Source organism: Coregonus lavaretus, assembly GCF_964263955.1.
Source record: "Coregonus lavaretus genome assembly, chromosome: 14".
In the NCBI taxonomy this organism is placed as follows: domain Eukaryota; kingdom Metazoa; phylum Chordata; class Actinopteri; order Salmoniformes; family Salmonidae; genus Coregonus; species Coregonus lavaretus.
In genome coordinates, this window is record NC_140001.1 from 47328440 (window position 1) to 47350209 (window position 21770).

A 21770-nucleotide genomic window follows, 5' to 3' on the forward strand; every position below is an offset into this window, starting at 1 on the left:
GTCAATCCTGCAAGTACACACTTTTTTCTTACATTTAACATGTTGCAAATCGCTTGTAGGATGCTTCAAACACTGAGAAAACAGCGCCCATCAGTTCCCTTATCAAATCTACATGCCAGAAAAAAGCACAGTGTAACATTGCCTGTGTGTCATTTGTTTATTTAAATATTTACTTGTTTGTTATGTTCTCTTTGTTTGGTAAGAAATCATGTATCCTGTGGAACCATCGCATCTTATTGAAACGGGGAAGAAAAAACAAGCGATTCAACAAAGATAGAATTGAGAGATGTAAAAGACAAATGACAACACAAACAAACAAATGATGAGCAGATGAAACGCGGAGCACGCCGGAAAAGTCAGGGATGCAAATGCCGAACCCAGAGCCATCAGAAATGCTACTTGACAGAAAATAATGAGGATTGTTAAGTCTTTTATAAGGTTAACATTCGCCTTTCACCGTCAGCTGTCAGACAAGAAAGACTTTAGCGGTGCGCGTGCCGCCAAAATAAACCTTAAATCGCCTCATTAAAGCTGACAGGCATCGAAAGCAGACCTCGACACCAGGCAGCGCACCAGAAATATATATGGAGGAATGGGAAGAAATTGGGAAAGTAAAGTTAGGTGGGGAAGACTGTGTGTGTGTATGCGTGTGGAAGGCAGTGGCGGATCGTTAGCGCGGCAGCAGGCTGATTCCCCCATAATTGGAAGTGGTGGGCATTGTCAATGGAGTATTTTCATTGCCTCACTGACAGGTAGAGCCGTCACAATGATAGCCCACTTGTCATTGTAAAACGCCAATAAAAACACATCACTTTGATTTAATTGGAGGCCTGTGCTAGCCATGAGGTAGGTGAGCGAGGGGGATCACTGAGGGTGTGTGGGTCTACACATGCCTGTGTGTGTGTTGTAAATCATAAATTTGACTGTAAACCTCCCCTAAGGCAGTATATTATTTATTATTTCCCCTTCCATTCCTCACTGATTCCCTATGGACTGTGTGTAGAAATGCCTTCAGGATACACCTCTCTCACTCACACACGCACGGTAATAGAACAACTACAGTAAAACTGGTTGGGCTGTCTAGTCTGGAGTGTTGGTGACCCTGTAGCTGTGCTGTGGTGTTACTGTACTGGGCTCTTACCTGCTGGAAGCGGGGAAGCTTCCACAGCGGGGTAGACTCAGGCATGGGCCGACTCTTCCTCAACAGAGTTGTCCGTGTCTCCTGGATGCGGCCCAGCTTAGGCTGCAAGGATAGCCACGCCAGAAGAGAAATGGACATACATAGAACATTTAGAAAGGCCAAAGCACAACATGGATACTAATACTTATACCACCACCACTACAAGTACTACTTACTACTACTGCTGGTAATACCTTCTCCAAAACAGGTTATAAAAAATAAATAACCCTTCCTTGCGTGCCAGTCTTCAGGATGCATAGTGCATATGAGTTTGGGCTCAATTCAGTTTTCAATAAAGTCAATTCAGGAAGTAAATTGACGTTCAATTCATGAATGGAAAAATGCTCATACGAAACAATAGACAATTTCAGAATCCTTTAATTGTAATTTCAATCCACCCCCCGAACTGAAAATGGAATTGAACCCAACCCTGGAGAACACTGCTCCTGGCTACCTTTAAAACCACTCTCCTCTCCTTTCCTCTCCACTCGTCCCCAAATCTCACCATGTTGAGCTGCCTCTCCTCCAGGGCTCTCTCCTTGGCCTGCTGCTCCTCTAGCCAGTGCTGGGCATACTTGTGCTCCAGCAGCTCACAGATGGGAGTGGATGGCCTGAGACGACACAACACAGGACTGACATTGACATTGACCTGACTGACTGTCCTATGGGACTACTAGAAGAGGGACCTCTTTCTCTGAGGCAGCTGAAAGATTTGACTGTGACTGCATCTGAAATCACTTCCTACCAACTTGGCACAAACTGGTTGAATCAACATTGTTTCAACGTCATTTGTCAACGTATTGTGACATGGAATCTAGGGGAATACATTGGATTTCAAAAAAGTCATCAGTTGTCAACTGTTGTTTTGAGGGTGAAATTTCAACCACAGGATTATGCCATTAAGGTAACCAAATATCAACATAGACAAATCTCGTATAAAATGTTTAATTTATACCTTTAAAACGTCAGATCTTCAACATTATATCCACTATGAGAAGAAAAAAACAATAGGCTGGGCAGCACCTCCTACTGGAGAATTAATATATCTACAGTTACCCTTTGGTTTCCCATCAAGGATTTGAACCAAGCCCAGCCCTGCTTAGCTATGATATCCGTCACTGACTATTACCAATGTGCTATTGTGAGAACGATTGTTGAGAATGGATCTCCAATTAAAAAAAAAAAAATAGATTCACTGTTGCTATCGAAGTCATTCCAAAGGGTAGGTTTAACAAAGCAAATGAAATGTGACCGTACTTTATCACTCATATATTGTATAATCAATTCTGCTATTTAGGCCTATATGGCATTTGCAAAGTCATCAACAGTTATTGTTTCAATTCAACCCAGAATTCAACTAACAATAGACAACACAATAGGCCTAGGTTTTCAAGCTCTGGTTGATTTCAAATTTAATGATATGTAGTGATATTGAATTGCGTGTTTAGTTGTCAACGCAACCTAATATAAACATTTAAAGGAGATTCATCTTCTGTATTGGATTGTTCCATCTGTGTCACTGACTTAGTCTGGCTTTAATTTCAGGATTTATTTTATTCCAAATCAATAATTGATATGTTGGATTTATGTCTCGAGATTGAAATACAATAAATAGCCTATTCATTATGTGTTGGATTCACGTCTCCAGCTCGACCAAAAATACAAGTTAAAGAATGGGATTAAGCCAGTGGCTGAGATGGGAATATCCAAGCAGTACATACATCTCCTTTAAATGTTGATATTTGGTTGCATTGTCAACCAAACACAATTCAATATTACTTTTGTATTACAGTAAATAGCCTAAAGTTAAGGCTCTTTTTAATTTTTAATTTATTTATATATATATATACACACACACACAGTATATACACTACCAGTCAAAAGTTTGGACACACCAACTCATTCAACGGTTTTCTGTATTTTTACTATTTCTTAAATTGTATAATAATAGTGAAGACATGAAATGACACTATGAAATAACACATATGGAATCATGTAGTAACCAAAAAAGTGTTAAACAAATCAAAATATATTTTATATTTGAGATTCTTCAAATAGCCACCCTTTGCCTTGATGACAGCTTTGCACACTCTTGGTATTCTCTCAACCAGCTTCATGAGGTAGTCACCTGGAATGCATTTCAATGAACAAGTGTGCCTTCTTAAAGGTTAATTTGTGGAATTTCTTTCCTTTTTAAAGAGTTTGAGCCAATCAGTTGTGTTGTGACAAGGTATAAAGAAGATGGCCCTATTTGGTAAAAGACCAAGTCCATATTATGGCAAGAACAGCTCAAATAAGCAAAGAGAAACAACAGTCCATTACTTTAAGACATGAAGGTCAGTCAATATGGAACATTTCAAGAACTTTGAAAGTTTCTTCAAGTGCAGTTGCAAAAACCATCAAGCGCTATGATGAAACTGGCTCTCATGAGGACCGCCATAGGAATGGAAAACCCAGAGTTACCTCTGCTGCAGAGGATAAGTTCATTAGAGTTACCAGCCTCAGAAATTGCAGCCCAAATAAATGCTTCACAGAGTTCAAGTCACAGACACATCTCAACTGTTCAGAGGGGACTGTGTGAATCAGGCCTTCATGGTCAAATTTCTGCAAAGAAACCACTACTAAAGGACACCAATAATAAGAAGAGACCTGCTCGGTCCAAGAAACACAAGCAATGGACATTAGACCGGTGGAAATGTGTCCTTTGGTCTGGAGTCCAAATTGGAGATTTTTGGTTCCAACCGCCGTGTCTTTGTGAGACGCGGTGTGAGTGAACGGATGATCTCTGCATGTGTAGTTCCCACCGTAAAGCATGGAGGAGGAGGTGTTATGGTGTGCTTTGCTGGTGACACTGTCTGTGATTTATTTAGAATTCAAGGCACACTTAACCAGCATGGCTACCACAGCATTCTGCAGCGATACGCCATCCCATCTGGTTTGGGCTTAGTGGGACTATCATTTGTTTTTCAACAGGACAATGACCTAACACACCTCCAAGAAGGAGAGTGATGGAGTGCTGCATCAGATGACCTGGTCTCCACAATCCCCCGACCTCAACCCAATTGAGATGGTTTGGGTTTGAGTCTGACGGCAGAGTGAAGGAAAAGCAGCCAACAAGTGCTCAGCATATGTGGGAACTCCTTCATGACTGTTGGAAAAGCATTCCATGTGAAGCTGGTTGAGAGAATGCCAAGAGTGTGCAAAGCTGTCATCAAGGCAAAGGGTGGTTACTTTGAAGAATCTCAAATATAAAATATATTTGGATTTGTTTAACACTTTTTTTAAATAAAGAAAAACCCTTGAATGAGTAGGTGTGGTGGCAGGTAGCTTAGTGGTTAAGAGCGTTGTGCCAGTAACCGAAAGGTCGCTGGTTCTAATCCCCGAGCTGACTAGGTGAAAAATCTGTCGATGTGCCCTTGAGCAAGGCACTTAACCCTAATTGCTCCTGTAAGTCGCTCTGGATAAGAGCGTCTGCTAAATGACTAAAATGTAAATGTGTGTCCAAACATTTGACTGGTACTGTGTATATATATACAGTGGGGAGAACAAGTATTTGATACACTGCTGATTTTGCAGGTTTTCCTACTTACAAAGCATGTAGAGGTCTGTAATTTTTTATCATAGGTACACTTCAACTGTGAGAGACGGAATCTAAAAAATATAAAAAAATCCAGAAAATCACATTGTATGATTTTTAAGTAATTAATTTACATTTTATTGCATGACACAAGTATTTGATACATCAGAAAAGCAGAACTTAATATTTGGTACAGAAACCTTTGTTTGCAATTACAGAGATCATACGTTTCCTGTAGGTCTTGACCAGGTTTGCACACACTGCAGCAGGGATTTTGGCCCACTCCTCCATACAGACCTTCTCCAGATCCTTCAGGTTTCGGGCTGTCGCTGGCCAATACAGACTTTCAGCTCCCTCCAAAGATGTTCTATTGGGTTCAGGTCTGGAGACTGGTTAGGCCACTCCAGGACCTTGAGATGCTTCTTACGGAGCCACTCCTTAGTTGCCCTGGCTGTATGTTTCGGGTCGTTGTCATGCTGGAAGACCCAGCCACGACCCATCTTCAATGCTCTTACTGAGGGAAGGAGGTTGTTGGCCAAGATCTCGCGATACATGGCCCCATCCATCCTCCCCTCAATACGGTGCAGTCGTCCTGTCCCCTTTGCAGAAAAGCATCCCCAAAGAATGATGTTTCCACCTCCATGCTTCACGGTTGGGATGGTGTTCTTGGGGTTGTACTCATCCTTCTTCTTCCTCCAAACACGGCGAGTGGAGTTTAGACCAAAAAGCTCTGTTTTTGTCTCATCAGACCACATGGCCTTCTCCCATTCCTCCTCTGGATCATCCAGATGGTCATTGGCAAACTTCAGACGGGCCTGGACATGTGCTGGCTTGAGCAGGGGGATCTTGCGTGCGCTGCAGGATTTTAATCCATGACGGCGTAGTGTGTTACTAATGGTTTTCTTTGAGACTGTGGTCCCAGCTCTCTTCAGGTCATTGACCAGGTCCTGCCGTGTAGTTCTGGGCTGATCCCTCACCTTCCTCATGATCATTGATGCCCCATGAGGTGATATCTTGCATGGAGCCCCAGACCGAGGGTGATTGACCGTCATCTTGAACTTCTTCCATTTTCTAATAATTGCGCCAACAGTTGTTACCTTCTCACCAAGCACCAAGCTATTGTCCTGTAGCCCATCCCAGCCTTTTGCAGGTCTACAATTTTATCCCGGATGTCCTTACACAGCTCTCTGGTCTTGGCCATTGTGGAGAGGTTGGAGTCTGTTTGATTGAGTGTGTGGACAGGTGTCTTTTAAACAGGTAACGAGTTCAAACAGGTGCAGTTAATACAGGTAATGAGTGGAGAACAGGAGGGTTTCTTAAAGAAAAACTAACAGGTCTGTGAGAGCCGGAATTCTTACTGGTTAGTAGGTGATCAAATACTTATGTCATGCAATAAAATGGAAATTAATTACTTAAAAATCATACAAGGTGATTTTCTGGATTTTTGTTTTAGATTCCGTCTCTCACAGTTGAACTGTACCTATGATAAAAATTACAGACCTCTACATGCTTTGTAAGTAGGAAAACCTGCAAAATCGGCTGTGTATTAAATACTTGTTCTCCTCACTGTATATAACCCTTTTTCTCCCCAATTTCGATCTTGTCTCATTGATGCAACTCCCCAACGGACTCGGGTCGAGTCCTCCGAAACATCACCCGCCAAACCGCGCTTCTTAACATCCGCCCGCTTAACCCGGAAGCCAGCCGCACCAATGTGTCGGAGGAAAACGTTCACCTGACGACAGAGGTCAGCCTGCAGGCGCCCGGCCTACCACAGGGTGTCGCTAGAGCCAAGTAAAGCCCCCCTGGCCAAACCCTCCCCTAAAACCGGACGACGCTGGGCCAATTGTAGTGATACAGCCTGGAATCGAACCCGGGTCTGTAGTGATGCCTCTAGCACTGCAATGCAGTGCCTTAGATCACTGCGCCACTCGGGAGGCCCAAGTTAAGGCTATCTTAAAACGAATGTAATGTTCAACCTTAAAATGAGTAACAAATCCACATCCACATTTTGAGGCTACTGTAACTATGACCAGAGGCGTCATGCCCATAGGGGGCACAAGGGCACATGCCCCTTCAGATTTGTCCTGTACATTTTTTTATAATCAGATGTTAAATAAATTACTAAACTTCATTTTCAAGCCCAGGTTTTTCATAATTATTTATAAAAATATCTGTCAGCGGTATTTTGCGGAGGGGGCACACTGACTGGACCAGGCAGAGAGTCGTCCCCCCCCCCCCCCATTCTCCTTAGTAAGTGATTCCTTCTAAGGTGCACCACAGAACAAAAGAGAGTGTGTAGACTGACAAACAGCTTTTGATTTGATTTTAGCTGCCGGTGATGGGCTCACTGGAGATATCTTTGCTAAATGAATTTGATCTAGCTTTGTAGCCTATTGATTCCTTCTTGATGAATAAATAAAATGGAAATGTTTTGTTGTTTCTCTGTAATAATAGCCACCTAGCAATTTTATGAAGTTGGCTTTAGCTAGCCAGCTAGATTGGGAACCTACACGACAAGTATGTGGACACCTGCTCGTCGAACATCTCATTCCAAAATCATGGGAATTAATATGGAGTTGGTCCCCCCTTTGCTGCTATAACAGCCTCTTCTGGGAAGGCTTTCCACTAGATGTTGGAACATTGCTTTGGGTACTTGCTTCCATTCAGCCACAAGAGCATGGAGGAGGATCTGAGGAACTCTCCCCCCATTCTCTCGCTCTCTCTCTCTGCTATGTGATGTGTGCAATACGGAGGTAATATGAGTTGATTGGGACGTCTCAATTAACGCCTGCCTCGGCACTGGCAACCTGCAGGCCCCTCCCCTCCAGCTCCACCCCCCGTGGTGACTTTTATTGCTTCATTAGTGCGTGCCACATGGCCCTGCACTCATCACCTCTCCACGAGCATGGAGCCCTAATCAAGTTGGACAGCGGTGCTACAGGAGCCCCGCTACAAGCAGCCTGGTCTGGGGAAGACGAGAGAGGATTGGTCCCTGCCCGTACTGTCTGCCTGGATCTGAGGATTCTTCCTTTCTTATCATGGCGGAAATAAGGCCACCTAGACGGAGTGTAAGCATTCCTTTACTCATAAGTGTGAGTAAAGAGTCACTCACAAGTGCAGAGAGTGACTGTTATGGAATGTTACGTCCTCCTTCAGAATACATAGCTCTAGGACTGTGTGTGCTGTTATCATTATCATGTATCAGCATCAGTGTGTTGTCATACAGTGAGGGAAAACAGTATTTGATCCCCTGCTGATTTTGTACGTTTGCCCACTGACAAAGAAATGATCCATCTATAATTTTAATGGTAGGTTTATTTGAACAGTGAGAGACAGAATAACAACAAAAAAATCCAGAAAGACGCATGTCAAAAATGTTATAAATTGATTTGCATTTTAATGAGGGAAATAAGTATTTAACCCCCTCTCAATCAGAAAGATTTCTGGCTCCCAGGTGTCTTTTATACAGGTAACGAGCTGAGATTAGGAGCGCACTCTTAAAGGGAGTGCTCCTAATCTCAGCTTGTTACCTGTATAAAAGACGCCTGTCCACAGAAGCAATCAATCAGATTCCAAACTCTCCACCATGGCCAAGACCAAAGAGCTCTCCAAGGATGTCAGGGACAAGATTGTAGACCTACACAAGGCTGGAATGGGCTACAAGACCATCGCCAAGCAGCTTGGTGAGAAGGTGACAACAGTTGGTGCGATTATTCGCAAATGGAAGAAACACAAAATACCTGTCAATCTCCCTTGGCCTGGGGCTCCATGCAAGATCTCACCTCGTGGAGTTGCTATGATCACGAGAATGGTGAGGAATCAGCCCAGAACTACACGGGAGGATCTTGTCAATGATCTCAAGGCAGCTGGGACCATAGTCACCAAGAAAACAATTGGTAACACACTACGCTGTGAAGGACTGAAATCCTGCAGCGCCCGCAAGGTCCCCCTGCTCAAGAAAGCACATATACAGGCCCGTCTGAAGTTTGCCAATGAACATCTGAATGATTCAGAGGAGAACTGGATGAAAGTGTTGTGGTCAGATGAGACCAAAATGTAGCTCTTTGGCATCAACTCAACTCGCCGTGTTTGGAGGAGGAGGAATGCTGCCTATGACCCCAAGAACACCATCCCCACCGTCAAACATGGAGGTGGAAACATTATGCTTTGGGGGTGTTTTTCTGCTAAGGGGACAGGACAACTTCACCGCATCAAAGGGACGATGGACGGGGCCATGTACCGTCAAATCTTGGGTGAGAACCTCCTTCCCTCAGCCAGGGCATTGAAAATGGGTTGTAAATGGGGTATTCCAGCATGACAATGACCCAAAACACACGGCCAAGGCAACAAAGGAGTGGCTCAAGAAGAAGAACATTAAGGTCCTGGAGTGGCCTAGCCAGCCTCCAGACCTTAATCCCATAGAAAATCTGTGGAGGGAGCTGAAGGTTTGAGTTGCCAAACGTCAGCCTCGAAACCTTAATGACTTGACCTGGTGGCAAACTACAAGAAACGTCTGACCTCTGTGATTGCCAACAAGGGTTTTGCCACCAAGTACTAAGTCATGTTTTGCAGAGGGGGTCAAATACTTATTTCCCTCATTAAAATGCAAATCAATTTCTAAAATTGTTGACATGCGTTTTTCTGGATTTTTTTGTTGTTATTCTGTCTCTCACTGTTCAAATAAACCTACCATTAAAATTATAGACTGATCATGTCTTTGTCAGTGGGCAAACGTACAAAATCAGCAGGGGATCAAATACTTTTTTCCCTCACTGTATGCATGGGGGAAGGGGGGCTTCAGTAGTAGGATCCTAACTCATGCACATTAGAGTTCACCTTGGCATTTGGTAGATAGGGTGCGGGGCCAAACAAGTCCCCAGGGAACCATGATATGATCTGTTATGGTACCCCACTCCCTGACCCTGCCTCAGCCCCCTGACACAGGCCCAAGCGTCAGGATAGAAGAAGATAAACCTGCCCTTGACACCAAGAGGGGAAAGAGAGAGAAGGATGGGGAAAGACTCTCTGAGAAATAGAGCAACTGCACACAAGGGTGTTGTTAGCCAAATAATCCTGCTACATTTTACAGATCCATTGCCCACAAGGAGGGAGAGGATAAAGATAGGACTCTTGTAACCTATGCCCATATGCCTCGTCGTAACAATCCCTGCATTTGAGGGTTTTCACGATACCAGTATCGCGACACTCCGAAGTATTATGGCAAGGAAACAAAACATGAAGATGACTTCGGCCAGGATTCATTCAAAGGCCGGTTGCAGCGCTGCGCACTGCACTACCAGCGATGTATCTATTAAAGGTAATTTCCCTGACATTCGCAGAGATCACATTCATGGTAAACACTTGATGTCAGCCTATCGTAAATTACCTTTAAAAGTGAAGGTCAATGCACCTTTTGATAATGCACCTTGAACTGAATGCCAGTCTTATTTGTTGAGCAACACAGTGCTAATGTTCCAAACACACAGCCTTCTGTTGTCACCCAGAGTCACATTTGTTTATTTCCGGAGGAGCATAGAATTTAGTCTGCTTCGTGTTTTCTTTTTTTGCCATGTAAAATCGATTATTGTGGTATCAACGCATACTGGTATTGTGACAATCCTACTACACTTAGGATGTGATGTGAGATCCCCTGTCACATGATGGTGGAGGCAACGATCTCGATGATGAATAGGTTTTCTTTCTCACATAGTCCCTCTACCACCCCAAGCCCTCCCGCTCCTCTCCATCCCCAGCCTGCGCTCTCAACTCAGGGGCTACGGCGTGTGAGAGCCAGCAGGATCAGACAATCGGAACTAACACATGTCCACGTCCATAATGTCTTTCTTAAACCAATTCCAAAAATCAAAATGTTCATTGAAAGAATGTGTGTGGATGATGGGCTTTATATTTGTATAATTTGGCGCTCCTACACTTTTTTCAATTTGAGAATACATGGATCTGGTAAAAATATTGCTGAAATTAATTCTGATAGATTCTCAATAAATTATATTTAATTACCACTAAAATTCCATGAAAATTATATAATGACAAACTAAATATATATGTAGGCTACAGCAGCCTATAGGTAGGTAAATGGTGGTTTCTTCCCTGTCTTCTCTCTCAGGCGGTGGCGCGAATGATGAATTACTGTAGGCATGTGCAGAGACCCGTCGGTCTGAGGCTTGACCACTTTGAGCAGGCCAAATTGGAAGAACTCCCCCTCTTGTGTATCGGAACGCAGAACAATATGTGACCAATATGCTATCCTTTCAGCACCACAATTCGAAGGGCGCTCAAATCGCTTAACCCTCACCATCAAGATCCGTTGCCTACGTCCTACGTCCTACTCATCACTTATTATTATTACAAATAGAAGATTCTCTCTTCTCACAATGGTGCCGTTTAGTACATTTTGATTAAAGCTGAGTCAATCTCTCGCAAGATCATAATGACTAATTCGTATTTTACATAACAGAACCGAAAAGAATAGCATATACTGTAATATGTTACACCAAAAACACCTCCTCATTCCTTAGTCCTTTCTTATCTGAAGCTGAATAGTAAAAATACATCTCAAACTCAACAGCGCGTGCGCCAGGAGGCAGGATGCTTTGATTGAAACAAAATAGGGGTCCAAGAAAGGCTTATAGTTTGTTAACACCATCCGCTCACGAAACAGTCATTCAAGAAGATCTAAATGCATATTCCCATGAAACTGATTGAGCTCAAATGATTAGCATGCAGTTCGGACATTTCACCGGTAAAACATGAAGAAGTATAATTTACTATTTTGAAATAAGGTAGGCCTATGCCTAACTTGGTGTTTCAGTGAATTACAAATAAAATAAAATATTGAGACAAAATGTGTGGGCATAGGCAGATGTTGCAATTGGAGGATGGATTTTATGGATAGGCCTATTCTACATCTGTCGGTACAAACTTTGAATGAGAAATGATGACGTCATTTATGTAATTTGTTTGCGCTCCTTCCCCTAAATAAAATAGCACTACACCACTGCTTCATAGTACTGACTGTGAATGCTTCATAATACTGACTGTGAATGCTTCACAGTACTGACTGAGTGTTTCGTAGTACTGACTGTGAATGCTAGAACAGACTGTGAATGCTTCATAGTACTGACAGAATGCTTTATAGTACTGACTGTGAATGCTTCATACTGACTAAATGCTTCATAGTTGTGGGAACGTATGTTTTTGGTTTCACATTGATTGTGGGAATTAAGCCATACCTTTCTATACCGGTAAAACTTAATATTTTATTTTACATTCTGAAAACAGAAGTGACAATTGTGCCTGTTCTGGGAGTGTTTATTTTTAGGTTGCAGGGAGGTTCTGAGAACTTTTTACTCTGGTTACTTTAAAGTTGTTTCAATGCTCTGAGAACGGAAATGATAGGTTATTTGACAGTAATGAACCCTTCGGCTACAATTTCCGCGGCCCCGTGGAAATCTAATTAACATAATAAAAAAATCCCCATCAAAATCCATCTGTTTAAGCTAGAGATATGTTTTTTTGCATGGGCTGTGTCTCAATCCACCGCATCCGCCGATATCGACCTTCCGCATCTGAAAGGTGAAAGCTGGCAGAGCTAGAGCGGTCTTTGTCAGACCATGAGACGTCCCAAAAATCGGTCTTCTCACGAAAATGTCTGTAGCGTCCAAACGGTTTGGCCTACTAACTATTAAAGATGAGACTCTCACGAACACGATGGTGTTCTCTGAAATTGGTACAGCCTCTTCTGCCAACTTCTGTCTGTAGCATCGGAATGGTTTGGGCTGCACACTAAAATGACCCCTCTGTGGAAAGCTGAGACACTCATGAACATGATGGTGTTCTCTGTTTTAGGATGCCTCACAAGACTCGTCTGAAGGTCCCCGGTACCAGTGAAAAAAATTAATGGATGTATATATGGAGATAGTCTAGTGCCTAAAATAAGGGGATAAATGCATGTAAAAAAATATATATATATATTGTTTCCTGATCTTTCTTTTATCTCTCAGATATAGGACAGACACTTCAGAACAAACTTTATTTTAGATTTTTTTGGGGGACTATCTGTTGTTCCATGTAGTGAATCTGTTATTCAATGCGTTTCTATTGGCTAATAGAAGTAATGCCAAATTCAATGTCCCCCGGCTTAGACAGGACTTAGTAGACTCTAGAGGGTTAAATAATGTTCTCTAAATATTGTGAACGTTTTGTTGTGGTTATTAATGAAAGTTTTCTTAACACTCTAAGAACATAATTGAAAGGTTATTCTGAGGTTTTTGAATAACTTCCTTGAAACTTTTATTGAATGTTAGACTTTTAATAGCACTGCTTTCTTATTTTGGGTTAACTTTTTTGAACTTCAAGCATAGATAGGACCAATTGAAATTAATTTGCTTAGGCATTAATTATGCATGTATTTTCTATTGTGACATGGCTGGTTTCTATCCATGGAATTAGTCCACTGCGCCACCAGGATGGAGCTAGCATGCCATGTTTTTTTATGCATACAAAGCTGTTCATTTTAGTCTATTCAAACAGACCCCATTTAACATTTTTACATTTTAGTCATTTAGCAGACGCTCTTATCCAGAGCGACTTACAGTTATTGAGTGCATACATTTTTCTTACTGGACCATGCCATCTCAACCTTATTTCATGTCCTTAGAGGGCAAGGTAACTCCAAGAGGTTTTTAAGAACGATCAAGAACAGCACGTTGGCGGCTCTCCCTCCCATTCAGCCAACACAAGCATACAACACAAACCCATCCAATTCTCTGTCTGAACCCAACCCTACCCAACCCTGGCTTATCACCTTACCCAACCCTGTCCCTTACCCCAACCAAGGTTCGCATCCCGCTCGCGCTCCCACCCCCAATCCTAACCCTTACCCTAACCAGAGTTCGCATCCCTCTCCCACCCCCAACCCTAACCTTAACCCTTACCCTAACCAGGGTTCGCATCCCTCTCCCACCCCCAACCCTAACCTTAACCCTTACCCTAACCAGGGTTCGCATCCCGCTCCCGCTCCCACCCCCAATCCTAACCTTAACCCTTACCCTAACCAGGGTTCGCATCCCTCTCCCACCCCCAACCCTAACCTTAACCCTTACCCTAACCAGGGTTCGCATACCTCTCCCACCCCCAACCCTAAAGGAAAAGGAAACAAGCACACATTAAGATCAGGTGTGGCCAATTAGTGGGCACAGCCAACACACCTGAACACACTTAACAAGATAGAGGATAGAGAGAGTTTTGTTGACGTTGAGAACGGAATGTATATGTTTTTAAATAACATTCTTAGAACATTTTCTTTGGGGTTTTATGGAAAGTTTTCTTCATGTTCTGAGAACGGAATTTAGAGCTTATTGATGTTAATATGTAGAATTCCATTTTTTAGAACATTCCCAGAATATTGCAAAGAACTGACATAAAAGAGAACCATACACACACTGAACGTTCTGAGAACATCGTTTAAGTCACACCATTTTTGAGAACGTTCCCAGAATGTAGGAAAAATATGACATTAAATAGAACCACATGGGAAGTTGTATGGAATGTTCTGTAGAAGCACTGAAATTCCCACAGAAGAATGTTATTTCTTAAAGTTGACTGAACAATTTGAGAACATGACTTTAAATAAAACCATGAGGAAGCGTTATGCTAAAGTACTGAAATTCCCACAGAAGATTGTTGTTTCTTAACGTTCTTGGAACTATTTGAGAACATGACTTTAAATAGAACCATGAGGAAACCTGTTGGAAAAGTTATGCTGAATACTGAAATTCCCACCGATGAATGTTGAAGATATTTTTGGAACTATTTGAGAAAATGTCCAATGTCAAACCATTTGGAGAAAGTTCCTAGAACATTACCAAAAATGTAATTAACTGTAACCATGTTTGAAATGTTAGGAAAAGTTCTGTTAAAGCATGTGTGAAACTCATTCCGCGGAGGACCGAGTGTCTGCGGGTTTCGCTCTACCCTTGTACTTGATTGATTAATTAAGGTCACTAATTAGTAAGGAACTCCCCTCACCTGGTTGTCTAGGTCTTAAAGTCAGGAAAAAACAAAAACCTGCAGACAACCGGCCCTCCGTGGAATGAGTTTGAAATACCAAGTAAATAATGTTTTTTTGTTAAGTTCCTCAAATGTACTGAGTGTTCCAAAGCCAAGCAACTATCCTTCCTGCACCATTCCCAGAAAGTTGTGGGAAGGTATGCAAAAGAACCATAGGACAAACACGCTCTCACCAAGACCTAAGACACATGTAGTTAAGTGCTAGCTGGGTACTGACTGTGAATGCTTCATAGTACTGACTGTGAATGCGTCATAGTACTGACTGAAGTAGTACTGACTGTGAATTCTTCATAGTACTGACTCTGAATGCTTCAAAACTGCATCATGCTTCACGATTGTTACAGATTGCACTGGGGTAAAGATACCCCAGCCAATGCTATATAATGTCAATAAACTTGAAGTTTGGATTTTACTATCCGTCTGTAATGCTATACTACTATAATGCTTGTGTAATGATACAGCTAGTGGCATCTTGTCTTCTTTAAGTGAGTGTGTCCAGTATGTTGCAGGCAGTGTTGGCCCAGTGTTGTAGGGCTGTCTGTGTCTGGGACAAGAGGATGTTTGATGCAGCAGGCGGTCTAGGGCTGTCATATCTCCACTAATACAGACACACATCCTCCACAAAACACAAACACTTGCTAAAACAGCCTCACCACTGACTTCCAATCAGCCATGACAACCTATTAGCAGCATTGCGGCTGAAAACAACTAGATTAGTGTTCCGATTTTTCCCTATGAACACACAGAGCGCAGATCCTCATCGAGGGAATTAAGCTAAATAAATGCTGGCACCTATTCATGTTGCTGTGGTTGTGATTTCATTATTTCAATGGGATCTCTTGCTTGAGATCTATTAATAACATATCCACTGCTGCTGTGAATTCAAACATGTGTTCCCTTGAGAGGAGACAGACACGTATAAAGCTTTGGTGGAGAGATGTCTGTACGCTACAGAGCAAAGCGTGCACGTTCTACACAAGTTGTGCCGTTGTGCATAATAGCTACAAATTGATTCGTTAGCTAAGTGGTGGCGTCGGCTGGCTGTCCAGCTCACATTAAGAAGTGTAATGGCAAATTCACCTTTTGTCAAAATGAAAACAGTATAGAGAACATATACTGCTATATCTCAATAAAAATGGATAGAACACATTAGCAAATTGGCCATCCACAGTATTGTAACTATCATTTCCTTCCCTTCATGTTGTGATGCCCTGTTCCAGTATGAGAGAAGTTGCATCTGAAATTACACCCTATTGCTATTACCTATCTAGTGCACTAGATAGGGAATAGGGTGTCATTTTGAACACCACATCAGATCAAATAAAGTGGGACACTCACCGTGTCGAGATGCCAAAGGTAGTGTCAGGGGGGATGCGAGGGGGCACAGGGACATGAGAGCCCCTTCTGGCAGGGGCGGCTCGTCTCCTGTCGTGGGTGGCGCGGTACTGGTAATGCTCCTTGGCAGTCACCAGGCCGGACTTCACCCCCTCGCGGTTCAGAGCCACAAAGTCCTTCTCAGGCCTCCTGGAGTGGCCACTACTGCCACTAGTGGGCAGGGAGTGTGTGTGCCAGTTGGACAAGGCTGGGAGAGTAGGAGACAACACAATGGCAGAGAGATAGTTCAGGGACCGTATTCACAAAGTGTCTCCTCTAACACGCAATTACTATTTATTTTAATCAAATGTATTATTATTGTTATTATTTGTATTTATTTATTTACTTCTGTTTTTCTTTCTGTATATAATCAGGTTGACAAAACTAAATAAGATCCACCCCTTCAACAATCTTTTCCCCATATATACTTCAACACAGTTACTTCCCCCAAAGACAAATGTCAAATTTGTTATTAAAGGTCCAATGCAGCCATTTCTATCTCAAAGCATGCCCAGCTAGCACATAATGTTTGAGAACCATATATTTCTTAGAGGTTGGTGAGAGTGTAATTGTCCTATGGTTATTTTTCATAAAACCTTCCCACAACTTTCTGCGAATAGTGCAGGATTGTGGCTTGGCTTTGGAACATTCTCAGCACATTCAAGGAACTTCACAAAATAAAAGTTGTTTTCTCCCTATTTCATAACTTTAACAAAATGTTTCCTAAGAGTTCAAACATGGCTACATTTAATTTACATTTTGGTAATGTTCTAGGAATGTTCTCCAACTGGTTTGACATTGGGAATGTTCTCAAATAGTTTAGAGAGCATTAAGAAACAACATTCTTCTGTAGGAATTTCAGTACTTCAGCATAACGTTTCCTCATGGTTCTATTTAAAGTCATTTCTCAAATTGTTTTGCGAACGTTAAGACAAAACTATCTCTATCCTCTATCTTGTTAAGTGTGTTCAGGGATGTTGGCCACACCCACAATTGGCCACACCTGATCTTAATGAGTGCTTGTTTCCTTTGAAATGGGGTCTGTTTGAATAGACTAAAATTAACAGCTTTGTGTGTGTAAAAAAACATGGCATGCTAGCTCCATACTGGTGGCACAGGGGACTAATTACATGGATAGAGAACAGAAGATCATAGGTTCATATCTCACTGATGCTGTATCACAATAAAAAAAGAAATATGTTTGCATGATTAATGCCTAAGGAAATGAATTTCCATGTGTCCTATCTGTGCATGGAGTTCTAAAAAAAAAGTTGACCCAAAATAAGCAAGCAGTGTTATTAAAAGTCTTATTGAAACATTCAGTGAAAGTTTTATTCAAAGACCTCCAAATAACCTTCAATTTCTGATCTCAGAGATTTCATAAAACCTCCCAGGAAAACTTTAAAGGAACCAGAGTAAAACGTTCCCAGAACAGGCTAAATGTTCACTTCTGTTCTCAGAACGTTTAGAAACCTTCAGTTTTACCAGTCAGGAAACGTATGGCTTCCTTCCCACAACCAATGGAAAACCAAAAACATACGTTCCCACAACATTCAAGGAACCAAATGTGCAAGCTGGGTGGCGTCTACAGGGCTACAACTATGCAAAGATACATCAATCGCTGACGTACAGTAGATAATGTCTTTCCTGAAATATTTATAGCTGTGTAAAGAGTAGGAACAAGACTGTTCTCTGTGAAGCAGCTCATTGCAACACCAATTTCCATCAGAGGGGTTTTGATTAGTTGCGAGACGGTGACATCTTCATATGGCGCTTGACTCCCTCTCTCAGTCATCTCTGTCTCGGTGACGAGATAGAGGTGTGTTCCCCAGGTGTCGTTACCACCGTCGCTGACAGTGTGCCTTTGTTATCCTTGTCACAATTATTGAAATTCACACTGTTTTTTTAACAACATTTTTAAAAGAGCGCTCTCTGTCTAGTGGGTAGTGACAGATCTAAGGGGGGGGGGGTTTAATTTGAGAGAGTTGAGTGTTTAAACACTTAGAGCGGCTCACGATTGACAGTCGAGCCGATCGGGAGACGTTCCCACTGGGTGTGGGTGGCGAGGGCCTGGAGGGGGGTTCGAGGGTTGGTTTGGTGGGGGTTCAGGAGAGAGTTTGACATTCCCCAGCGTCTGTCCGCTGACGGAAGTTGAGGACGAGGAGGAGGCCATGCACAGTTTAGCTGGTGAGAAGAGGGAGAGTGACAGGGAGGGCCGGCTGCCTGAGGGGACGCTTTCTCAACCAAACACACTGTGACATCAGGGCTGACGGTAATGGGGACACATGGGTTATATCCGAAATGGCACCCTATTCCCTAAGTAGTGAAATAGTTAGCCATATGGGGTACTGCCATGGCCGTCACAATCTAGCCCTCTCCAGTGCAGCCAGCGTGTGTGTGCCTGACAGACACATTGAATAATATCCAAGATCATTTCTACCATGTGCTGTGGAGTTTTTTAAATTTTATTGTGTGCTGTGGAGGGGTTCCACTCACCTATCAATGCTTAGTCTGGGGCTAAAGTAAAGAATGGACCACAAGGGCTGCAAAGGAGGATTCATAATAATAGTCATGATTTCGGGTAGGCTAACACCCAATTGAGTGATGCAGGATAGCCACTTTGCACACCCCCTACCTTCTGAGACTCCTCCGTCCTGGATGGTCGTGGCAGTTCCGTACACAAAGTCAGGTCCAAGACATGCCAACCCTTTAGACTTGGTCTTCCCAAGCGCTGGCTGTAGGTAACAGACAGAAAAACAGGACAGTATTCTCTTTAAAGCTAGAATCTTTGGGTGCTACATACAGTACCAGTGAAACGTTTGGACACCCTACTCATTCCAGAGTTTTTCTTTATTTGTACTATTTTCTACATTGTAGAATAATAGTGAAGACATCAAAACTATGAAATAACACATATGGGATCATATAGTAACCAAAAAGGTGTTAATCAAATAGAAGTATATTTTATATTTGAGATTCTTCAAAGTAGCCACCCTTTGCCTTGATGAGTGATGCAGGATAGCCACTTTGCACACCCCCTACCTTCTGAGACTCCTCCGTCCTGGATGGACCAGCTTCATGAGGTAGTCACCTTTAATGCATTTCAATTAACAGGTGTGCCTTGTTAAAAGTTAATTTGTGGAATTTCTTTCCTTCTTAATGCGTTTGAGCCAATCAGTTGTGTTGTGACAAAATAGGGTTGGTATACAGAAGATAGCCATATTTGGTAAAAGACCAAGTCCGTATTATGGCAAGAACAGCTCAAATAAGCAAAGAGAAACGACAGTCCATCATTACTTTAAGACATGAAGGTCAGTCAATCCGGGAAATTTCAAGAACTTTGAACGTTTCTTCAAGTGCAGTCACAAAAACCATCAAGCTCTATGATGAAACTGGCTCTCATGAGTACCGCCACTGGAAAGGAAGACCCAGAGTTACCTCTGCTGCAGAGGATAAGTTAATTATAGTTAACTGCACCTCAGATTGCAGCCCAAATAAATGCTTCACAGAGTTCAAGACACATCTCAACATCAACTGTTCAGAGGAGACTGCGTGAATCAGGCCTTCATAGTCGAATTGCTGCAAAGAAACCACTACTAAAGGACACCAATAAGAAGAAGAGACTTGCTTGGGCCAAGAAACACAAGCAATGGACATTAGACCAGTGGAAATCTGCCAACCGCCGTGTCTTTGTGAGATGCAGAGTAGGTGAACGGATGATCTCTGCATGTGTGGTTCCCACCGTGAAGCATGGAGGGGGAGGTGTGATGGTGTGGGGGTGCTTTGCTGGTGACTCTGTCAGTGATGTATTTAGAATTCAAGGCACACTTAACCAGCATGGCTACCACAGCATTCTGCAGCAATACGCCATCCCATCTGGTTTGCGCTTAGTGGGACTATCATTTGTTTTTCAACAGGACAATGACCCAAAACACACCTCAAGGCTGTGTAAAGGCTATTTGACCAAGAAGGAGAGTGATGGAGTGCTGCATCAGATGACCTGACCTCCACAATCACCCGACCTCAACCCCATTGAGATGGTTTGGGATGAGTTGGACCGCAGATAAAGGAAAAGCAGCCAACAAGTGCTCAGCATATGTGGGAACTCCTTCAAGACGGTTGGAAAAGCATTCCTCATGAAGCTGGTTGAGAGAATGGCAAGAGTGTGCAAAGCTGTCATCAAGGCAAAGGGTGGCTACTTTGAAGAATCTCAAATATAAAGTATATTTTGATTTGTTTAACACTTTTTGGGTTACTACATGATTCCATATGTGTTATTTCATAGTTTTGATGTCTTCACTATTATTCTACAATGTAGAAAATAGTAAAAAAATAAAGAAAAACCCTTGAATGAGTAGGTGTGTCCAAACTTTTGACTGGTACTGGGGGTAAAAAAGTATGTTTTATAGCTAATCTCTTGCAATTCTACACATTTTACCATGGGACAGAGAGAAAAATCTGCAGTTTTACAGCTAATCTCATATAATTCTGCAATGAGGCTGAGAGAATTTGGCATCTTTAAAGCTAATTTCCTGCAATTCTACACCTATTGCCATGGGGCAGAGTGAAAAATGTACAGTTTTATAGCTAATAATTGTACATTTACATTTGAGTCATTTAGCTGATGCTCTTATCCAGATCAACTTACAGTTAGTGCATTCATCTTAAGATAGCTAGGTGGGACAACCACATATCACAGGTAAAAGACCAAGCTTGGACTGGGCTGAGCGTGAGCTGCCTTCCCGTAGGGGTGGGAGGGCCAAGAGACCTGAGGTGGCAGAACAGAGTGCTCGGGTTGGGGTGTAGGGTTTGAGCATAGCCTGAAGGTAGGGAGGGGCAGTTCCTCTTGCTGTTCCGTAGTTAAGCACCATGGTGTTGTTGTGGATGCAAACTTCGACTGGAAGCCAGTGGAGTGTGCGGAGGAGCGGGGTGACATGAGAGAACTTGGGATGGTTGAAAACCAGGCAGGCTGCAGCTTTCTGGATAAATTGAAGGGGTTTGCTGGCACAAGCGGGGAGCCCAGCCACAGCGAGTTGCAGTAGTCCAGATGGGAGAGGACAAGCGCCTGGATTAGGACCTGCGCTGCTTCCTGTGTGAGGTAGGGTCATAGTCTACAGATGTTGTAGAACATGAACCTGCAGGAGCGAGTCACTGGTTTGATGTTTGCAGAGAACGACAGAGTGTTGTCCAGGGTCACGCCAAGGTTCTTTGCACTCTGGGAGGGCGATACTGTGGAGTTGTCAACCGTGATGGAGAGGTCTTTTGAGCGGGCAGGCCTTCCCCAGGAGGAAGAGCAGCTCCGTCTTGTCGAGGTTGAGCTTGAGGTGGTGGGCCGACATCCAAGTTGAGATATCTGCCAGGGACGCAGAGATGCGTGTCGCCACCTGGGTGTCAGAAGGGGGGGATGGAGAAAAGTTGATGTGTGTTTCATCCGCATAGCAATGATAGGAGAGACCATGCCAGGATATGATGGAGCCGAGTGACTTATAGAGAGAAGAGGAGAGGGCCTAGAACCGAGCCTTGGGGGACACCAGTAGTGAGAGTACG

The 21770-nt window shown here is 42.9% G+C and overlaps 1 protein-coding gene across 1 annotated transcript in view; it reads right to left on the reverse strand.

The window, feature by feature from the left end:
• cfap77 (cilia and flagella associated protein 77) overlaps nucleotides 1–21770 on the reverse strand; it is an 83073-nt gene that overhangs the window by 1105 nt on the left and 60198 nt on the right. Inside the window, exons 3-6 of the mRNA XM_084176184.1 lie at nucleotides 18859–18958; nucleotides 16188–16431; nucleotides 1686–1791; nucleotides 1142–1243 (exon numbers count right to left, since the gene is read on the reverse strand). Coding sequence (XP_084032310.1) covers nucleotides 1142–1243; nucleotides 1686–1791; nucleotides 16188–16431; nucleotides 18859–18958 — 552 coding nt within the window. The remainder of the gene's footprint in view (nucleotides 1–1141; nucleotides 1244–1685; nucleotides 1792–16187; nucleotides 16432–18858; nucleotides 18959–21770) is intronic.